The 22,384-nt window shown below is 39.0% G+C and overlaps 2 protein-coding genes and 1 non-coding gene across 7 annotated transcripts; 1 reads left to right on the plus strand and 2 right to left on the minus strand.

Moving 5' to 3' along the window:
• Nucleotides 1-250: 250 nt before the first annotated feature.
• Nucleotides 251-457, minus strand: LOC138205205 (small nucleolar RNA U3). Its single transcript, XR_011178855.1, has one exon. It is a non-coding gene; the product is annotated as a small nucleolar RNA U3 (small nucleolar RNA).
• A 3,655-nt stretch (nt 458-4,112) lies between these two features.
• LOC138205132 (tumor necrosis factor alpha-induced protein 2-like) lies at nt 4,113-13,109 on the plus strand. 5 transcript variants are annotated; one of them, XM_069160852.1, is made up of 13 exons: nt 4,113-4,210; nt 4,525-4,581; nt 6,766-6,960; nt 7,912-8,560; nt 9,323-9,434; nt 9,785-9,907; nt 10,501-10,595; nt 10,696-10,788; nt 10,875-11,001; nt 11,244-11,363; nt 11,449-11,604; nt 12,215-12,336; nt 12,450-13,109. In XM_069160852.1, the coding sequence occupies exons 2-13, from the start codon at nt 4,530-4,532 to the stop codon at nt 12,598-12,600; spliced, it is 1,995 nt and encodes a 664-aa protein (XP_069016953.1). In that variant the 5' UTR covers nt 4,113-4,210; nt 4,525-4,529; the 3' UTR covers nt 12,601-13,109. The 5 variants fall into 5 exon arrangements, with proteins under 5 accessions (XP_069016953.1, XP_069016955.1, XP_069016957.1 ...); XM_069160854.1 differs by lacking the exon at nt 4,113-4,210 and adding an exon at nt 5,909-6,053 and having other exon boundaries at nt 4,567-4,581; XM_069160856.1 differs by lacking the exons at nt 4,113-4,210; nt 4,525-4,581 and adding an exon at nt 4,592-5,122.
• Nucleotides 13,110-15,809: 2,700 nt separating this feature from the next.
• On the minus strand, nt 15,810-21,444 carry LOC138204911 (exocyst complex component 3). Its single transcript, XM_069160454.1, has 11 exons — nt 21,333-21,444; nt 19,680-20,157; nt 18,704-18,788; nt 18,488-18,592; nt 18,277-18,377; nt 18,078-18,179; nt 17,741-17,867; nt 17,517-17,621; nt 17,198-17,353; nt 16,972-17,093; nt 15,810-16,387 (listed from the first exon to the last, which is right to left on the minus strand). The coding sequence occupies exons 1-11, from the start codon at nt 21,442-21,444 to the stop codon at nt 16,255-16,257; spliced, it is 1,626 nt and encodes a 541-aa protein (XP_069016555.1). The 3' UTR covers nt 15,810-16,254.
• Between the last annotated feature and the right edge of the window lie 940 nt (nt 21,445-22,384).

Consider the following 22,384-nt stretch of genomic DNA (forward strand, 5'->3'; position numbering starts at 1 on the left):
AACATTGCACTTCCATTTCCAAGAGTCAAACTTACCTGTTGACCCGTTATGGCAAAAGACTGCCTTCTTTGAAGCACCTGCACAGGTGTTTTCACTCATGTGGCCTGATTACATTGTACGTGAGTGACATCTTTAACTTCCTGTTGGCTTTGTTGCACCCATTTCAACTCTCTTTAAGTCATTTTTTATTTAAAATACATGGAAGTTCATTATCTTCAGATAACATTTTATTAGGACTCCTAAAAAGCCATCCACTCGGCACATGTTTCCTCCATCAGAGTTTCAATGAGAAACTCCAATCAGTCAGTAACAGTGAAGAAGAAACAACTCTTCTCAACGTGTTCCTGCTCTGAAGGAAACATCGTTACTCATCGTCATGGAGAGCAAGACCGAACTCTTTTAGAAACACATTCCTCAAGTTAAACTCGATAGAAATGATCCCTGAAAGTAAGGTCTTGGTTTGTTGTGGTCGGTTCTCATCCTCTTCCCTCTGCAGACGAGCGCTCGTACTCTCGGTGAGCTCCTGAAGATCACAATGACACACCTCCTCCAATCACAGTAGCATCAAAAAAGCATTTATTAAGTAAAATATTTGAATACAAATCATTTAATTTTTGAAGGAATTACTGAGGTCATGGTGTTTTTATTTGTGATGGTAGCATAATTTTGCATTGTGCTTTCATAGAGAGTTCAACAACAATTCCAGGATCTCTTTCTTTAGTAACTGATTTGATTTTTTTTTTTGGGCAAGTCTCATCTGTCTTTTAAAAAAGGAGTTCAGTATGAGAAAAAGTGTTCGTCTCCAGGTGTAAGACTCTGAGAAACACCCCAGACAAGCCAAGACTAAACATTCAGAGATTATTGACTCTGAAAATGTGTTTCTAAACAGTTTGGCCTCGCTGCAAAGAAATGCTTTCTGAAAAAGCCAGCAGTTGATACTAAATACTATATTTCTTGTAAATGCTCCTTTTTCTTAAAATACATGTTTGTTTCTACATACTCCCGCCTGTGGTTAATGTAGTGTCTGCCGGTTCCTGTTTTACACAGGCGCCTGCTTTGTTTCACCTGTCATGCAGCAGTTCTGCTATTTTCACTTTTCATATCGTCTCGCGATTGGCAAAGGCTACAGTGAACCAACACGGCTGTTGTATGTCAATCAACTCAGTGGGTTTTTGTTGTGACATTGTGGAAAGGAATGCTGTTAATAAAAAAAATAATTCACGCAAACATTATTAAGACACAAAACGGTTCCTCTTCTGGCAAGAGAAAGACCAAAAAACTTCCTGTAAAGTGTCAAATACTTACAAATACTTCAAAATTTGCATTTAATAAATGTCCAATCCATGGTCTAAATGTAATTATTAAAAAAAACTGCATTAGGTTTGACACACAAATTGACCGTCAACAAATAAATCATATTGTACTGGAGTAAAAAGGTCTATATTTTGAATTAGGTTTGGTTGAAAATTCATTCCTGATAATGAACCGACAGCCTTCAACTTATAGCTCTTTGAACATATTACAAGACTTGGAACAGCACATGGACTTCCATGGATCATTTGCAGATGACCAAATTTCCATTTTGTTTGTGCACTTCATGGACCTTTCTTCTGCACTTTCATAAAAACTGTTCAAACTCCATCAAGTGATGAAGATCATATGATACAGTCAAAAACGTGTGCAAAGATTGTTTTCTCAATGTGATTTTCCACCTATGATCCCAATTTTCGTAAACATAACACACACAGCGTTAGTTATCATCCTTTTAAAAACCTTCTGTGTTTCAAAGCTTCAGGAGATTTTGTAAAACACAAGTGGACAGGTGGAGGGCCACAGTCACGTTGTCTGAAATATACTTTCAATTAAAAAACAAATGTGCCACAATAGGTTTATTGAGGAACCAGTTAGTTTCATGATCATTTTTTATTTAATTTCTTTGGATTTGTAAGAAACAGAAAGAAACACGTTTAACCCCTCGAGACACAGTTCCTCTATGTAGTTCCCCCTGAAACTATTGCGATATTGTGCTGATGCCATACTGAGGGACAGAAGGGGTTAAACAACTACATTAAAACATGTTAATTAGTGATATTTAGAGGTGCCAGTAGGACGACTTTCAATGGCACCATGTTTAAAGGAGCAGTGCGGAGAATTGAGTGCCATCGAGCTGAAGCATTGTTGGAGCTTTGTTTTGTTTTTTAAGAATGAGAACTTTATTGAACAAAATTTCTTCATACAGTTGGACAGTTTTGTTACTTCTCTCAGTATTAATCCGTTTGAGAGTCTTTAACATAATCTTTAAATTCACCCAAAAATCCGGTGAAGTTGGGGGAGATTTTTGACATTCTACATTTGTGAGTGAAAATGTTGCCATAGAGAATGGTGAATTATGATGAACTCAAAATTATGATTTTCATATTCAAAATATGGGCGGCACAGTGTTGCAGTGGTTAGCATTGTCGCCTCACAACAGAAATGTTTGGGGTTCAAATCCAGGCCTTTCTGTGCAGAGTTTGCATGTTCTCCCTGTGCCTGCGTGGGTTCCCTCCGGGTACTCCGGCTTCCTCCCACCATCCAAAAGACATGCGTCTCAGGTTAATTGGTGATTCTACAAAATTGCCCTTAGGTGTGAATGAGAGCGTGAATGGTCTTTGTTTCCGTCTGTCTCTACGTGTTGGCCCTGTGATAGACTGGTGATCTGTCCAGGGTGGACCCTGCCTTCGCCCAAAGTGAGCTGGGATAGGCTCCAGCCCCCCATTTACCCTGTTCAGGATAAAGCAGGTACAGATAATGGATGGATAGATGTTCAAAATGCGATAACATTTTGACGTAAAATTTTGCCATTGTTGGAGCTACATTTAGAAACAGAATACCTTCAACGTCATTGCACGTAGCCCCCTGGTCGCTAATTGGTCCGTCCTTCACGGTGGTTTAGCAAGCCTTAATGCTAACAGGGTTTAACAGACTTTAATCACAGCAGTAAGACTGAAGCTGTCAGCAAAAGCAGGCTACTATGGAGTAGCAGATTGCAACCAACTGAGCATCCCTTGCTGCACAACACCCTTTCATGGATGGAGGAGAATCTATGGAGGTCCTTCTCCTCAGTGCAAGTGTTGTGTTTGTTCCTTCAGGGCTACTGTAGAAAAATGGCCGCGGAAGAGGATCCGCTTCCTGTGTAGCGCAATGTCAGGTTCATTCTCAGGTAACACAAACACAACAATTCCTCGTTTCAGGTGATCATACACTAATGAAATCCTAATTATGAGTATTATATTTGATTTCTGTAAATAGAAACCCCAACAAACTGACCCTTTTTCTCTCTTTTGTTGAAACTGATTCGGCTGTTTTTCAGGATCTGCAGATATTCTGTCTGGGTTGTTTCGTCAGATTTATTTTTCTCTGTTCCAGTACTGAAACTGATTCGGCTGCTTTTCAGGATCTGCAGATATTCTGTCTGGGTTGTTTCGTCAGATTTATTTTTCTCTGTTCCAGTACTTTAAAATCCTATTTATTGAACTCGTTTGAGCAAGAAGGAAACAACACTTTTAAATTCAGGTCAGCTGCCTGTAAATGATTATTTATAAGTCAGCGAGGTGTCTGAGAGCTCTTGTTAAAAAAATATAAGTTCGGAAAACAAGCTTCTGCGTTTTCTAAGGAAGTGAAAACCTACTTTGATTTATTTGTAGCATGAATTACCTTCAGTTTTGTACAGAAAGTGTTACTGATGAGGGCCTGAGTGCTTTTTGTGTGATTGGAAGTCATATGGAGGCAGTTAATGTGGAAGATAGTAAAATCCAGTATTTTCTGGTTTGAAGTTAAAAATTTTAAAAATGTGGAATGATGTTTTAGATTCAAGAATATTTTACTGAGAGAGTTTAAGGGTGAGGGTATAAACTTCTTCTTTTTTTTTTTTTAAAGCTTGATATTTGGTTTTCATCTGTTCATTGTCACATCATACGTGCAAACATGCATCAGTGTACGAATGGAAATTAGTGCTGAGTGTGACTTAAAACAACATCCTGACATCAAACGTTATTTGCACCTTCTCGTTTCACTCAGGTCGAGCTGCTGCAGAGACTCAAGAGCCTTAAAACGACGCAGCAGCTGTACTGTGACTAACAGAGCAGCGACTGAGGTCAGGTTGAGAAACATCTGAGAGGGAGCGGAAACAACTACCACACAACAGATATTTATCTACCTTTCTGGACTGGTTGGTAGCATGTTTCATCTCAAAACGTTGCTTACTTCACATTAGAGTTAACTTTGATTTAATTTGCCTTAATTGATGTTATCTGTATCATCTCTAGAATGTTCTCTTCTTTCAATAATAAGCCTGTTATCATAGAAAATGTGTATTTTCAGTAGCTGATTTTTTTTTTCTTCCCTCTGTTCTCATGTGTTTTTATGTCCTTTCACTTTTTTGTTTATGCATTAAATGCAACAGTAATTACTGTGTGTGGGGATCTATTCTCTTGTGTAATTTTGTTATGATTTAATCACACCTGTGACTCTCGCTGCCTTCAGGAGTCATGTGTTCAACGGACCGCGGCTGTTTCTCCTTCAGATCCTGTTGGCCGACAGGTAAGAGGAATCGTTTACAAGTCAGCATCGTGAGGGTGTTTTCAGTTGGCACCTACAGAGCGAGAGTGGGACACCTACAGACAGAGAGAGGCATCTGTCTGGTCGAGATAACAGAGGATAGATGAAGGCAGAGGTTCTTAACCCTGCTGTTGTCCTCGGGTCAAAATGACCCGCAGCTGTGTTCAACCAAGTTCTATTTTATTTCTATATTTTTATATTTTTTGGGATCATTGGTCATCATTCTTTAAAGAAACCCTCACAGCCTCCTTGTCACCAATGATCCCAAAAAATGTGAAAATAAAATAGAAATTGGTTGAACACAGCTGCGGGTCATTTTGACCCAAGGACAACACGAGGGTTAAAAATCACGAGGAAGGCATGTACGAACTCGCTGCACACCATGGAGGCCCTGAAGAGGTCAACAATGGGACAGTGGGGCCTTTTTTGTCCTGTGAGCGTCATGTACCGTGAGAGGAGGGAGAACTTCAGCAGCGATGTGTCTGTTGCAGCTGTTTTGCCTGCAGATCATGAAGAGTGAAAGGTGAGAAAAAGCGGTTTGCAGCGTTATGTCAACAGCAGGCTGTGTGGACGTAATGGTGTCAAGGCTGGATAACAAACTGGGTAAAGTGGGGAACTCTCCTGAACTAATGCAACCTGGTTCTTTATTTTTATGTCATCTTTTTATGTATTATGTGTCCTCTTGAGTGGCTTTTGATATTCCAGTTGATAAAAGACCTAGATGGTGCATATTCTTAAGTAAATTTGCATTTATTTTGCTTGCAACTAAACCCACAGCTTACTTTTTGCCCAAAGCCCCGTTCGTGCGTTAATCCGTCCCTGAATCCTGGCATCCCCGCAACTGAATATTTGGAGGTTTCGACTTCTCAAATATGTGAATTTGTCATTTTTAAACAAAACAAAACATTTTCTTACATCACTCTGCGCCCTAGGAGATACTTTTTTTTTTTTTTTTTTTTAAGTTTTTGGATGTTTTTTTGATGCATAATCTTGAATAAAAATGATTATTAGTTGCAGTTTTACACACACAAAAACAAAGTTGTTAACTTCTGAAAACTTAAGACAACTTTGCTGCTTACAGTGTTGTTGACCTGTTGGTGGCGCTAGACTCAAATTAAGGGGATCACCAGAGTTGCAGGGCAGCATGAGCAAAATTCTGTAAAAAATTGCAGAACAATCCATGATAGTGGAGACATTCGACTGTGGTCAGGACGTTGCCACAGCGCTGGTGTCTAAAAATAAGTTGTGTGTGTGTGTGTGTGTCTGTGTTTTTCCACTGCTCTTGAACTCGTTCATTTACATGATCCAGCAGGAGGAGCTCTCTTCTGTCTTAAATAGACAGCAGCTCTACTCTGACTAACAGAGCAGCGACTGTGAGATCAGAGTGAAAAGCATCTGCTGAGAGAGCGGACACAACTACCACACAACAGACGTTTATCTGCCTGTCTGGACTGGTTGGTAGCATGTTTCATTTAAAAAAGTTACTTTCTTCACTTCAGAGTTAACTTTGATTTAATTTGCCTTAAATTCTGTTATCTGTTCTCTTCTGTCTATCTGTCAATGTTCTCTTTTTTCAGTAATAAGTTGATTACTTACTTAATTGATTGATAAAAATATCTTTGCATTTCAGATTACTATTTTAATATATGTTTTTATTTCACTTTTGATATGGTATGCACAAACAACTAAAACGTGTCCGTTGGGGTTTTATTTTGAAAGTAACACAACAGGAAATTAGTTATATCAAAAGTTTAACAGATAAACTTTTAATTTTCTGAAAATAGCATTATCTACAAATGCAAAGGTAATGTTGAAAGTTAGAATAGCCGATTTAAACATTAAAAAGGAAAAATGAAAGTGATAGATATCAGCCAAAAAGCGTTAAATTCAAATGCAATATATTATTTTTTTTGCTGCTTGCTTATGTTGTTGACAATTAATGTGGTTATAGCTTTATTAGATGCTAATTTAACCGCTGCCTCAGCCTATTAAAAAGTAATTAGGGAGACGCAACAATTGTAAAAACTAGAAAGAACCTACAGCTTTGTTGCACAGACTTTAATATTTTAGATTCCGACATGCTTTGTTTTTTGAATTGACAAACACTGGGCTGCATTTTTTTCCTCCAAACACAGATTTTGCAGCGCTTTTCTTGGTCCTCTGCAGGTATGAGGATGCGAACCCAGTCAGAATTGGCGCAGGCGGATCACAGCAGGAGATCTGCGGGAGGACGATGGTTCAGAGGACAACTCCAGAGGTTCCGGAGAGGCCCCACAAGTCAGGCCGGCGTCAGCAATCCAGCCACGACAGATGGACATCGGCCATCCGGTGATGAGGAGCCCCATGAGGAGTGTCCAATCGGTGAGATTATAGTTTTTATAGTTTGTTACAAACTTCAAAAAATGTTTTGTAAAGTAGAAGAAAACACACTGTAAACTGAAGAGTTCTCTGAAGCAAAAATATGGGAAATATTAGGGAGTCTAAAATTTCTCTCAGTGCGGATAACACAGAAATGGAATATGATAATGATCACAAAGAGGAAAGGTCATCATACACTCCAGTGGTACAGCCTGACTGAAATAACGTGCCAAACATAGACAATAAAACGACTCAGGAAGACTTCTGACAAGTATTAGACAAAACAATCTCCTCCAAAACAGTCTATTAAAATGATTATCTTCATTACAGATTGATTATTTAGGTTTTAAAATTACATTTAAACTGTAAAAATGAAACTGTTACCTTAAAGATACTCAATACACATATTATCAGAGAATGATAAAAACTAGCAAATATTTACATTGGAACTGATGAATATTTACTAATAAATTACAAATTACAGTTGCAAGTTATTTTTTTGTTGATTGATTAATTGACATAGATTAACTGACATAGTTATTCAATTTTAAGTTGCTTAGTCTGCTTTATACATTTTACAATAAAGCAATGATTGTATAACTAAAATTATTTGATGATTGATGTTTTTGCTGAATATTTTCTGCCGCTGTTTTGAGAATGGACTAATCTTTTAAGTTCTTTATGACTAACACAATAACAAACATATGAGGATTTAAACCTGTACATTTGAATTTTCCCCATTTTCTTCTGTAACATTAAAGATCTTCTGGCTCTGCTGGTCAGAGAAGAAGCTATGGAGCTGTAGGAATTTGTGAAGGCAATTTGCACTTCTTTCTGACACTGCTGCCTTAAATATATAATCCACATTTCATCCTGGATGTTTAAATGCCTCATTTTATTATAAACATGTTCGACAGTTCAAAACAAAGCCTTCTCTTTGTTTTTCTCCCTCAGTGATTCTCACCTTCGAACAAAACCTGGAGAAAGAACGTTTCTGTGAGGCCAGCCGCCTGCTGATGGACAGAGAGAATCTTCTGTTTGGGGAGATAACAGCTGCAGAGGCAGCGGACAAGCTGGCTGCAGACCACAGAACCCTTGAAAAGCTCGTTCTTCGGACCGTGCAGCAGAGTCTGTCTCTCAGCTGTGAGCAGACGAACAGTAGAGCAGCGTCTGGTCTGAGTTCGGCCCTGACGTCTGCCGTGAAGGCCATCGAGCAGGAGGAGGAGCAGGACCGGCTGTGGAAAGAGTCGTCTCGGACCCCGCCGGCCTGGAGGCCCAGTGGCTTGTGGAAGCGCCACGATGCGGCGCTCGCCATGTTGGTGGAGGGACGCCTGGACAACCCCTCGACCGCGCCTCCCGACCAGGCGCAGCAGTCGTCCATCCAGGCCGACATCAACAGCATGGGCCGGCAGCTGAAGGAGGACCTGCTGCTGGTGGTGAAGGAAGTGAAGAGCTGCTACCCGCCGGAGATGGACATCTGTAACCTTTACGCCAAACTGTACCACCAAACCCTCAGTGCCAGATTCAGGAAGATCGCAGACTTTGTTCTGGACGACAAGGACAGCACTTTCGTCCTGCGCTGGGTGAACGAGTTTTATCCCGGGTGAGTCGTCAATGCGGTTTATGTTTGAAGCAGCACCTTGAATTTCTGGGTGCATTCTGTACTGTGTTGGTATATTTTTCTCTTCATTACGTCCATCACCTGTCAAACACACGGATCCAAACAGACCAAGATTTCTCACCAAATACTTCCCACAATAGTTTCTAAGGAACTTTTCTTCATGATAATTTACATTTATTTTACAGTTTTGATTACCAGTTACTTTGCAGATTAATATTATCAAAGATTAAAAACTTACAAGCATATAAAGTAACTCAGGTTGCTGCAGCATTAAAGTTGCTGTATGATAAAGTATCATTTAATATTATTCTGCATAATGACTTTTTGTACTTTTTATAGTTTATTTAAATGCTTATAAGTAAAACTCAGAAGGCCGGCCTTACTTGCTGATTGTTGTAGAGCTACTTTAAGGTCAAAGGTTAAACCCCAGTTGTTTTGATGGCAATGTTGTCTTCCCACTAGCTTCTCCATCAGGTCAAAAGGTCTTCATTATTAACAATTTGGTTCATGAAATCACTTAAATTTGTCATGAATATTTATGGTCTGCAGAGTCTGACGTTCTTTTGGAAATGTAGAATATGTGTCAGAAGACTGAGGGAAAGTTTACACTGTGATTTACATATGCAAAACAGTGCATATGTATCTGATATAATATGCAAAATCCACGTGCAATCCTAATTGTGTAGCTCTAATATGACCCGAGGTGTTAATCCAAGTTTGTGTGTTTCCTGCTTTGTGTGTCAGAATCCTTCAGAAGCCGGAGCTGGTCGGTGAGATCGATACTGAAGCGCTGGGAAAGCTGCTGCCCAAAGAGTTACTGCAGCCTCTGGAGAAACATTACCTGAGTAATGAACAGGTGACCCCAGTTTATTTAAGTGTGGCGTGTTTAGAAATACAAAGATTGGAATATTGCCATGAAATTTAGGGAGATTATTCAGACTCTGCAGAAGATAATCCCCCGCCTAATTTTATTGACTAGGTTGTATTTTAGCAGTAACACAATCATCAGGACTGTATATGTTTCTTTTATTGCTTTATTGTGAGTTGTAAGAATTACTGCAGCCTCTAAGAGCCAGTAGTGAAGTTTTAGTTTTATAAATGTAGATACAATTATAAGCTTGAATATTTAAATGTGTAAATAGAAACAAACACCGTGCATGAAAGACTGTGTGTCGTAGTGACAGCGGTGTGTTGTCGTGCTTTCAGAGTGTGCTGACCACTTATATCGTCCAAATCCTGGCGGAAGCGAAGGAGAAGTGGGATAAAGGAGAGGAGCCGACCAGAGAGGACGGCTGCTACGACAGCCCCCTGGCCTACGACATCATTCAGGTAAAATATCAACACATCAGCATGATGTTAAAGCTGCTATTAATGACATTTTTCTATCTAATGGTAACAGAAATGTGAAATCAGTGTGAAAGGAGTCTACAGTGAGTTTCAGCATCTTTACTGTTTTCTGATGTTCACTGTTCGTATTTCATAGAAGTTCAAACACACCGAAAACAGAGCGGTTTGCATACCTTATTATAATAGTTTGTTAAGGTGAAATCACATAGTATTTTAATGTTTTCTTTTGCTTCTTTTGATCACGAGAAAACAAAATGTTTATCCGTATATTCTGCTCTACAGTTTAGACCAGGAAACTTCAGGAGTTTTCTAGCCTGTTTCACATATTAACTGAAAAAACTAATAGACCGGCTAAACTTAAAAAAAAAAGAAAAACCAACCAGGAAGATGTTTGTTTTTGTTCGATCAAGGTCACAGTGTTAAAGACCTGCCGTGATCCTGCTGCTTTGTAATAATGCTCTACCACTGCACACAAGTGGGTTTGGTGCTTTGTGTTAGTTTAACTGCACGTTAAATGTAAAAAAAAATATTATGTAAAATGCTGTCGCTGATTTGTGTCCTCTGTCGGTCTTCAGCTCATCAATGGTAAGGTGACATCAGCAGAAACAGTCGTCGGAGACCTGCAGAAGGCCCAGAGCATAACGCACCAGCTGGAAGGTTTAATGCACAGGTAACAATAGACATCGTTATTTTTCTAAATAGCATCATTTTAAAAGATATTTTGTTTTATGAGAGCAAAGAGTTTTTCATTCAAACACAAATTCCTGCAGGTTCAAAGTCTTCCAAGAAGACGTCAGCAAGCAGAACAGGCCGAACAGCAGAGCCTTCGTCAAGGCAAACCTCGGCTGCGTAGAACAGTTCAGGTGCGTCTCTCATCCGACGAGTCGGATCGAAATATATAGCAACAGGAGAGCGCGTCACTGTGAGCTGATGTGTCTTCTGTCTGCAGGGACTTCCTGGATCGGAGGAGCCGTCTGTTCCCGGACGACGTGAGGAGAAACTGTTTGTGTGTTCTGACTGACATGAAACAGTCAGCACACACCTATTTATTAAGTCCTGTGCACAAGGTCCTCAAGGTAACTTTATTTACAACACATTTAAAGACAGAATTTGTAGTTTATTCTCACTTACACACAATGTAGAGGTCCAAATGTGGATTACTCCGCTGATGAAAATAATCCCCGACAGATGCACTTTCCTCCAGTTTCTACTTTTGGGATTTTTTTTTTATGGGATGTCCTGAAAACAAGACTGGATGGGGTGTCTGTTGTAAAAGTGAGAGATAAAATAAAATGCCTCGTGTTTGTACCTCACACAGCCTCATTACCAGAAGCTGGGAACCAATGACTGGCTGAACAAGAACGTGTTTGAGAACCTGCTGATCGACATGGAAGAAGAGATTCAGGAGCTTCAGGGTTCGACTCAGTCCTGTTACCAGGTAAAGTGAAGAAAACAGGAAGGGAAGTTTTATACTAAATAAAAATATACTACAATTACTGATGAGATGATTGAATTAATCTCAGGAGCTGATTGGCCAGCTTTACCAGGAAGTGACGGAGGAATATGTGAGGAGGCTCCTGAGAGGAGAGGTCAGACTGAAGGACAAGGATCGTCAGGAGAAGGCTTACATGACTGTGAGAGACGACGCGGAGAGTTTGCACAAGATATTCAACGAAAGGGTGAGACTTCAGTGTAACTAATCACTCTCATTTATCCCGGCACTGAGACCTGATATCAACAAGCCCATTAATCAAACACGAAATCTTAACTGGACAAATTTTGACTGAACTTAGGTAGAAAATACTGGTTTACTTTTATGTTAATGTGATCACCCGGCCACATGATTTCTGGTTTTTAGCATCTAAAATTTAGAATAAAATAGATAGGACAACAAAATGAAAGACTACAAAAACTACTGTCCATATCAAAAGGCTTTAAGGAACCACAAGAGGCCGGTTTAAATCAAATTTATCACAGATTCTGTCTTGTTCATGCCAACAATGACTCTTTCATCCACACAAAAGTTGGTCGTCGAGCTCCACAAAGCTCTGCACTGGGACCGGTACTTTTCACAAGACTGCAGGCAAACTATCCAAAAAAACAACTGGAATTTACCATTATTTAAACATGACACCGTGTCAATTGAGTAATAGTTTTTTGACTGAACTGATCCAGTGTAAAACTTAATTACTGTCAACTCAAAACATGAAATCCTGCCTCAAACACAAGGTTTTTAGATTACTGTTGACGTTAGGAGACTGAACGGAGGTACCTGCTCTGTCTTCACAGGGATTAAAGGACGAGTGGTTGAAGGAAATCCTGACCAATATTGGAGAAGTGCTGAAACTCCAAGATGTCCCTGCCCTGCAGGTGCAAGTAGTTTCACTGGGATTTGCTTATCCTGACCTCAGGTATCCTTCACACTCTGGATTAACTTAAACTTTATTACACAGTTTGAGACAATGAATAATAAACTTATTGTAATCCATGATCAGAATTGAACCCCCCTCTTTCCCCCCCACAGTGGAAAACACATTTCAGCTCTTCTCAGGCTGAAGACGAACCTCTCTAAAGCCAACAGGAAAACCATCAAAGCCACTCTGTTGGACACTTTGAAAGAAGCCAGCGTTGGTGGTGACATTCAGCCGTTTTTCTCCAAACTTGACGTCAAATGAGTCGCACACATTTAGTTTCTTCGTCACTATAGCACCAGCTGAGAGTTGAGCTGCACACCGTCCTGTACTTCAGTGTTTCTATGTGAATATGTACTAAGTATTATGGGTTAAATGTTACTCAGGCTGGAGGGAATATTGTGCAAAGATTACATGATGGAACGAGTGTTGTAGTTACTGTATGAATATACAAGTATTGCTGGTAAATATCTTGCATTTCAAAGCTGAAAAATCAGGGTCAGTGTGTGTGTGTGTGTGTGTGTGTGTGTGTGTGTGTGTGTGTGTGTGTGTGTATCTTTCTCTGTTTTTGTGAGGACCAGGTCAGCACTAGCAGGTGCAATCATTTCATAGTGTCTATTTTATGATATCAAATCAGTGTCACAGTTTGTTATTTTTAATACCACGTTTTTTGTCACGTGTGAAATAGAAAGAAGGCATGTCTGTTTTGTCTCCTGATGTACATAATGTAAACTGTTAAATGTAAGTTAAATTTATAAATAAATATGGTAAAAAAACTGTGATTTGATACATTTTCTTACAGATGTCAAACCACATTTTCCACTTTTTCTACAGATCTGCACATTTAAATTAGCTTTTGTTGTTATTAGATTAAAAAAACAACAACAAGACCTTAAGTAGATGCAGATTTTCTGCAGCTTTGATGAGTTCAAGGACTAAAAACATGAACATTAAGTGCACGGAAGTGCACGGTATAAAAAGTCAGCGCGGTCACTAAGATTCATCCTCTGGACTGCCGTCAACATCCATCCAACAGGTTTTGAGATTTTATCTTGAATCAAAGCGATGGAGCAACCAGAAAACCAGCAGTGCTGTCCCGTAAGTCCCACTGTTAGCGAGGCCAAAAATATATAACAATATCACAGTTGATGAAATTCCCCACAAGGAAGTCAAAGGTGACAGATGGACACCTCATCAGAGGAGTATTATAATAAATGCTCTGCTTCAGAGACCTCTAAATCCTCTTTACTGTGTTTTAGTCACAAGCAGCCAAATGTGAACAATTCAGGGAAGTCATTAATCCTGTTGTGGGAGAACCGAGACTGCGTTGAGTGAGCTGAGGTGTTTCCAGTTTATTATTTCAGAGTTACAGCTCAGCAGGGGAAGGATGTGAGTCTGTTCAAGAAGTCACTACAAAGAACTGCCAGCATGGAGCTATTTTCCTGAAAGTGTAAAAAGGGAGGATGTGCTCTGGAAGGGGGAGGCCACAATTTCCCACCGGGAGAGAGAGAGAAGGTCATGACAAAACTTATTAAAGCTAATAATCTGGAATCTCCAGAATGAACTGGAAACTCCCACAGTGTTTTCCCGCTTAGAGGAATTGACCCTAAGATTTTGCATTTAGACCATGTAGACCAGGATCACAGCCTATTCATTAAAATATTTTTTTAGTGTCATTATCAGTTTTTAATCATCAATGGTGGAAAGTACATTTACTTTAATTACACAAATTACATTGGTAACTGTACAAATTCAGATTTAACATACAAAGCCTGCAAATATCTTATAAAATACAATGCTCTATCATTTAATAACACTAACCAATGATATTTACAATTAGAGCTGAAACTATGTCAATTAATATACTGACAAAAACCTTTTTTCATGCAAAGAAGCTTCTCAGTTGTAGGGATTTGCTGCTTCTCCTTTTAATTATTTTACTGCTATAATTCATTATTTTTTAAATAATGTTAAAGAAACATTATGAAAGTTTTACTTTGGGTAATTATGATGTGCATTTTTTTTTAAAGTTTTATCTTTACAAATCAAACTATCGGTCAAATCATGATTTTATTACATTATCAGCTGATTAATGATTATTAATGAAAATAATAACTTTTTGCAGTCCTGTAAAAGATAGTCAATTTGATTTTATATTAATGCTTGATTAATTGTCAAGTAAACAAGTAATACTTCCCCAACATAAACTGTTGCATTCATTGCCCCCATAAACTTTCTCCTTTCTGAGTCACCTGACCTCCCACTTACCCAGCTGTTCTCATTATCCAATCAGCTCGGCATTGATATCTATTGGCCCATTTCCACCTGTCAGTTAAGTGTTGCTTACAGCCATTGTGACGTGTACCTGCTTCTACCTGTCGTCGTGTACCTGGACCTGCCTTCCTGTGAGCCTCCTGCACTTTTTTTGAGGCATGAAGATGAAAAAGTTGGCAAAAATGTTCCTTCCTCTTCTTTTAAACATCGTGAGACACCGCAGATTTCTCTCTGGACTAAAACCATGACGTAAGTTACCGTAGTAAACTGATGGTAGTCTCCATCTAGTGGTTTTTTACTGGTGGTACAATAAAAATAGTCAAAAACATATGTTGTGGTGAATTATAATCGAGTTTATTGATTTCATTGCAGACATAAAAGTGTTTTTGTTTTTTTTAAACCCTGTCACCATTGGTAGCAAGAAAAAAAAACAATATAAAAGTACAAAATATAACATTAACAAAGAAGCAGAGTAGAAAAACTAAACCTTTATTTGATTTTTTGATTTTGATTTTATACACTTTATTAATCCCCGAGGGGAAATTTCTTCACTACAGCAGGGGGGCTCTCAGGGGGGAGCTGCTGCAGCAGGCTGCCACTAGCGCGGCGCCAGGTAACCTGACCTAAGGTACATGTTTTTGGATGATGGGAGGAAGCCGGAGAACCCGGAGAGAACCCACGCAAGCACAGGGAGAACATGCACACTCCGCACAGAAAGGCCCAGGACCGGATTTGAACCCGGAACCTTTTTGCTGTGAGGTGACAGTGCTAACCACTGCACCACCGTGCCCCCCAATTAAACCAAAAAAATACAGCTCGGAAATTGGTTTCATGGGAATGCATCATTTAAAAATTTAAATTCCAGCATATCTTCAACCTGATTTTATTATCTATAATATTAATAAATAAATAAGTTCTCAGGATGAAGTAGAAGAGTCAAGTTTGGACAGAATCTGTACTTCAAGTATAATTCATAAGTGCTCGTCAGACAGCTGCAGGCTCGTAAATACTGGAAATGTATGTACAAGATTTCTACATTCATATAAATAATACTTCAAATAATATTTCAAGTAAAAGTAAAATAATATTTAAACAGTTGGGAACAAGAGAATCTTAACATTTCCCTTTTAATTCAATCAGTTTAAATTGTTTTTATTTTAAAATGTATCTCTTACTCAGAATAAATATCATTTATATAGTCTTCTGCACAAAGGTTACGAGTAAACATTTCGTACCATCTTGTAAATCTCCCTCAGCCAAGCTCCAGCTGAATATTTCATCATATGCACAAATGTAAACAACCAATGAAACCAAAGATGATTTTGTTATTTTTGAGGTTTCTTCTGTGGTGACAAAAAATAACAACAACCATTGCCTTCATGGTAAACAATCAAACCTACATAAAAGAATAACACAAAATTCACGTTTCTTTCCTGAAATGACACCAGCAATTTAAAGGAAATCTGCAACATTCAGGCCACCGCATGCAGCCTCTTGTACACAGATAAAAATTTGTTTAGTGTCTAATATAAATATTTTAGAAATCATTTAACGGAGTGAGTCTTCACAGGATTTGATCAGAAAAGCCCTTGAAAATCTCTGTAATGTGTTGAACAATCTCTCTGCAGTCGAGCAGCTCGGCCTTCAGCAGCAGATGAGACAAGAGAACCAGGATCCAGAACCGTATGTGGGTTCACTGCCGGGAAGGGCCTCCAGCACCTCTCGCACCTCCCTTTCAGAAAGACCGTTCCATCGCAGCAGGCGCTTCAGGTCCATGCTGAAAAACACCAGCAGGTGAGTGACATGCAGTTCCTATAACGACTACTAGATGTTGTCAGCTTTGAGGAAAATCCAAACAATGACAAATAAAGAAGTCAATACAGAGCTGAGGAGAAACGGACAGTTCAGTTCAGAGACCGCAGATGTAAAGATTTTCAAATCAAGGTGTCTGAGGAACACCTGCAGCAATTAGCTGTTAATCATTTAGATATGCAAGAAATAAAATCTGCCTGAGCTTCACATCTGACATAATGCTAACGTTAGCTTGACGCAGGTAGAAATTGATGGTGTCTAAAGTGGGAAGTGATGTTTGGGAAATTTGGTTTGTTACATACTGATTTTGGTCGATCAATCAATCAAACGTTATTTCTATACCACTTTTTGTGCATTTTGGTGCAGTTCAAAGTGCTTCACAGATGATTGATAGGCCAATAATAAGACAAACAGTTGAATACTGGAAAAATAAAATACATTTGAGCTGTGGTTTTGATGTTTCAAGTTTTGTTCTATACTTTTAGAAAATAATACAAATACAGAGAATCCCCCTTAACTGCGTCGATGTGTCCTGTAACAGATAATTACCTCTGTCCCACAAACTCCTGCTGTTTTTCCGCCACTATGAGCTTCAGCAGGTCAATGGATTTGCACTCAAGCACATCTGGGATCATCAGCAGTATCTGGTTCCACTGCTGGACTCCAGGAGCCTGAAGCAACACCACACATACAGGTCAGGGATGTACGTTAAGATCGTTCACATTCACATCAGACCGACTGTCTGCAGCAATTGCGACCGAAGTGTTGATCTCACCAGGTCCGACATGGTGCTGTGAAGCTGATGTGCATCTTCATCGACTCTTTGCCCAACATCTGGACTCCAGAACCGCCTCAGTTTGTGCTGGCTGCTTTTGAGAAGATGTTCGAGGTAAGTGTGAGCGATGATCTTATACGCCTCGTCCATCACAACCTGAGATGCAAAAAACAGCAACAGAAAGTGTTTGGACACAAATATATGGAATGATTTCTGGTATACATGTGTGTATATGTATATATATATACTGGGGCATATGTATTTTGTTATTCACAGATTACATTTAATATACTTGGCAGTGGGAGAATTGTCTTCTTACCTTTTGCTCATCCAAAACATAATCCAATTTGGGGAAATACTCCTCTAAAGCAGCCAACAAGCTGAGCTGCCTGTCATCTGATTTAAAGTATTTTTTAAGGTGATGCTGTGGAACAGAAAAGGTGATATCATTAATTTTTTTTTTAACTGAGGAATGCATGCTTATACTGGGGCATTTTGAAATTCCAGCAAACTGTATATTTCTGGTTAAGTTTAGACTGATACCTCTGTGATGTCAGCTACAATTTTCATGAGGAGTTTCAAAGTAAAAGTCTCAATTTTTCCAAGTGTTGCCACAGTTTCCTCAAGAAGGGAAGTTCTGACGCCTTCACCTTTGGTCTGGATGTTCTTCCTGATAGCAGAGAACATAAACAATGTTTAAAACATGCATCGTCATTTACCATTGCTTCTCTTACTGTATTTAAACTCTGAGTTAGAGGCCTTTACTTCCATTTCTATATTGCACAGACCTTTTCAGTGGAGTGCTTTTATTATGTTAGCAAAAACAAAGAAGTTTAAATTACATTGAATGAAGATCTGGAAAAGAGAAACAAACACTCACCTGAGTTCTTTGCAGGTTTTCAAAGTCTTGAGGAAGTATATAGTTTCTGGTTTGTTCAGTTTTGCTTTTTTTCCAAGAAGCCCATCCTGCTCCGCCATGTACCTGCAGAGCAGAGAGAATATGTGGTCAAAACAACAGTCTGATTAGTGATGAATATTCATGTCACCGTAAGGCTGATGAACTAAATAAAGCCACTCACTTCCCCACAAACATCTGCAGCTCCTCAAAACAGACCTCCCGCACTCCATCATACAGTTCTGGGCTGATTTTCTGCGCTTCATTGGGCATGGCATTAATGCACTTCAAGAGGGGCAAAAAAAAAATAAAAAAAAAGTGTTCAATATGCAAATGTTTGCACACAAGCATGCATACAAGTTACGCAGATTGATTCTGTCAGACGCTCTTCTTACCTGAATTATGTCCACGTAAAGTCCAATATAAGTTTCCTCGCTGTCACAGCAGTCTTGTCTTCCTTCAATCTGCAGGATTTTGTCCAGGGACCCTTTGATCTCTTTCTGTGTGAGAAACACCCAGACAAGGCAAACTAATAAGCATCACATCCCTTATTCTGACCTCGCCCTCTCCCTTGTGTGCATTTATCGCAGTGTATGAGTTTTTATTCTTACCTGAACATTTTCAAGCACTTTGTTCTTGGCATTTGCTTCCCATTCACGGAACAGTAGGTGGTCAGGATGACCAAGAAGCTCCTCACTGGGAAAGTACCACAAATACCAACATTAGAACTGGGTACAGTCACGATTTGACTTCTCTGTCTAAAACTCTACATGTCAAAAATATTAGCTAGAAGGAGATAAAGGAGGAAGTCAAAGGGGGAAAAAGATTATAAAAACAATGTTAGTAACGACCTAGTGTAAAGACATACATATTCTAATACACTCACACTTCCGGTAAACTCTTTAAAAATAAAAGTTTGTAATAGGACACATTTCTAGTAACTTTTTGTCTCAAAGTCATAATAAAATGCAAAGAATAAATGAGAAATATTGGTGGGAAAAACAGATTAAAGACAACAAATTTCACCCATGTAAATAAATGCTTTTAAAATAAAAAAAATTTAAAACATTATTCTACTTTATCACTTTGATGTCAATCTTAGCAAACTTCAACATTCTTAGATGTACATTTTCTGCATTCAAATCTGTCCCTGAAAATAGTTAAAACATTACAAGGTTACATTACATGGTTTTATTTTTTGATCTCATGTAATCCTTAAACACCACTAGAAGAGTTTGTTTTATTTTTTTTTTTTCATACTAATAAAAAGGCATCCATACGCATGGGTGCAGAACGTTTTACGGGATGATTTAAAACCTTTGAAAGCCCCTTCACCTGACCCCTTTCCGATCACCGATTAGGGGGGACCAATGTCAGAAATATACAATCATATGTCTTCGTGACATAACTATTTTTAGCTGCTTTTCTGTCTTCAGAAACATCGAATGAACTAGTTCGAACATAACCTGAGCCTTGAGCATATTTCCCTAAACCATTGCTTTGAGCTAAACTTTGAAGGCTGCACAAAACAGATTGAATGAAAGTGGAAGATACTGTAGGTTAACATGCAAGTAGGCTGGCAGATACCTCAGATATGTGTGTAGGACCCAGTTCATCAGCATGAAGGAATCCCTGGAGGATCTGATATCCTGGAGCAGAAGCTGCAGGTGATGAAACGTCTGACGGTGGTAGCATTCAATCAGGCATCCCATCAACTCCTTGGACTCCAGCAGGGGGCCGAGCCTCAACAGCTCGTTGATCACGGTGTCGTGCACATTTGCCAGATGCTGCTGGAGGCTCTGGTTCGGACCTGCAGGAGGCTTCGGGAGTTTCTGGGATGCAGATGATTGCATGAGGTGAACGGTGCATTGATTCACGGTCTGCTGCTCTGAGCAGCAAGATCCGACCTCAGGGGGGTCGCTGGTGGTCTCGGAGGACACCCCAAGAAGTTCAGCGATTTCCTGAAAGGTGATGTTTTTCTCTCTCTGCGAGCGCTGCTCCTGTTCGATGTTGATGTTGTTCTGAGCCAAAGGGTTGTCGTACCTGTCAACTGCATGGTTGTATCCTGTGAAAGAGGCCAATGAAATAATCTGGTTTTACACACACACACGTGCATCACAGCTCCGCAAACACTCAATCCTTTCCTGTTTTGATAAACCCAATAGAGATATATTTAGTTTTTGAATTGGTCTTGTCCACATTTAGTCTAACCAAGACACGAGATTCTGGGGTTTATGGGTTGATTGAACTTCTTGGCAACAAATTAAAGTATCTCACTCCGTCACATCAAAGCTGAAGACCGGTTTGTATACTGCGCAGGAGGAAATAAAAACCAGAGCCAACAGCGAGTTAACACGAACAAATTAACGACACACGAGGCGGAACATTTCACGTCATAAGAACAACAATAGAGTGTGTGTGTGTGTGTGTGTGTGTGTGTGTGTGTGTGTCTGTCTGTGTGTTGTGCAGCTCGACACACCCTTCGTGCTACATATTTGTTTACTCGAATCGGCATGCTTGAAATTAACACCAGAGGCCGTGCCTCACTCTGATCTGCCCTGATTTCCATATGTTACATCAGCATTTAGTTTTGACCTCATCAATATCAATCAATCTTCACCAGATTTTTATACATATTGTTACTTGTTTCCCCGCACGTTTCTGGAGGATTTTAGGTGTGTGGTGGGGGGTTTACGGCAGTTATGTGACTAAACTGCATTTTCATATAATTTTGTATGATTATCATGACATAAGCTGTCTGCCATTAAAAAAAAAAAAAAAAAAAAAAATCACTAAACTTTGGTAGATCAAAGCTCACAGTGAAGCTATAGAGGCTTCAGTGCTGTGAACCAAAACCTGGGTGCTGCCCCTTCGTGTTATAATAGAAAACCTAGCATATACAGTGTATGAATTGTCTCATTAAAACACACTTCAGCACACTCAGAGAAGTGAAACAGACGAGAGTCAAAAGGTACAATTATTTTCAAGTTTTTGTGCTCTTTCTTTAGTTATTTTGTCCAAAAAAATGCCTATTTATAACTGTTTTCAGAGGTTTTTTTTACATTGTTTACTGGTAGTGTTTTACATATTTAACTGACTTTGACTCCTTTCAAGCTGTAGCACCATAACAATTAAACCAGACAGTGAATGATTCAGCTCGTCCAGATTAAAAGCAACTGCACTAGTGCAGATATAAACATGCAGACTCAGCACATTCTAATAATGACATTAGACTCCTACCAGCTTGTATGTCTTCGTTGTTGTTCTGCTCTATTAAAGGTTTCCTGCTTTCACTCTTCCGAAGTTTCGTCCATCCTCTGAATGGAAAAATCTTCTTCATGTTCATCTTCATGTTGTGTTACTTTGTAGTGATCCACGTTTCTGCATGTCAAATTATTGTGTGAGACTGAAGCACTGCCGTCCTTTATAGAGGCAGTTAAAAGGGATTTTCCCATCACATCACCACTGTATCAACTGTGCCAGCTTTCGTTTTACACTGTAGTCTTTTCCGACCAGGAAAGTGAAAGTTGTTTCATCATGTTGAGGAGTCACAATAATAACCAATATTAATACTACAGCTACCATACTGCTGCTGTTAATGATGATGTTTACAATTGCAATCGAATGTAACCCCTGACCCTGAACTGAAAAGTCAGTTTCATCACAATGTCACCACTTTAACAAAGGTTCAGAGAAATATAGATGTTTATTATTATATTATTATATTTTTCATCATCACTTTTGCCGAAAGGATGTTTTTTTTCCTGAATTTATGAGCTCCAGAGCAGCTAGTAACTAAACTCTGTGCTGAGATTTAAAAGGAAATTTAGCTATTGTGCACACCGGATTATAACAAGGGATAAACATTTAATTAAAATTTTATGTCAGAGTTTATTTGTTGTAATGCAAAAGGTATTCATGCAGGTAATCCACAAAGAACCATAGCTTGAAAGCATAATTTTCTGTTTTTGTAGAGTAAAATAAATTCTTCTTTTGTTGGTAACTTGAAAGGAGGCAACAATAAGTGAATGAGAGTCATTCTCTCTTCCTGCAGGGATCTGTGTATTAACATCTGCCAAATAGGTGTGTCATTGTGTGGAGTCATGAGTGAAAAGGAAAATGGAAAACTGTCATACATCACTCTTCAAAATATTTTGAATATTTAAATAGATGCAAAGTAGTTTTAAATGTGTAAGCATCTGATTTATTTGAACTATTATAAGCAGACATTTACTGTGTTTACGTTGTACTACTGTAGATTTGAGATTAAAACACAGTGATCAATCATGTTG

Source organism: Embiotoca jacksoni, unplaced genomic scaffold (genome assembly GCF_022577435.1).
Source record: "Embiotoca jacksoni isolate LCO1_2020_lvr unplaced genomic scaffold, fEmbJac1.0.p SCAF_27, whole genome shotgun sequence".
Classification (NCBI taxonomy): Eukaryota; Metazoa; Chordata; class Actinopteri; family Embiotocidae; genus Embiotoca; species Embiotoca jacksoni.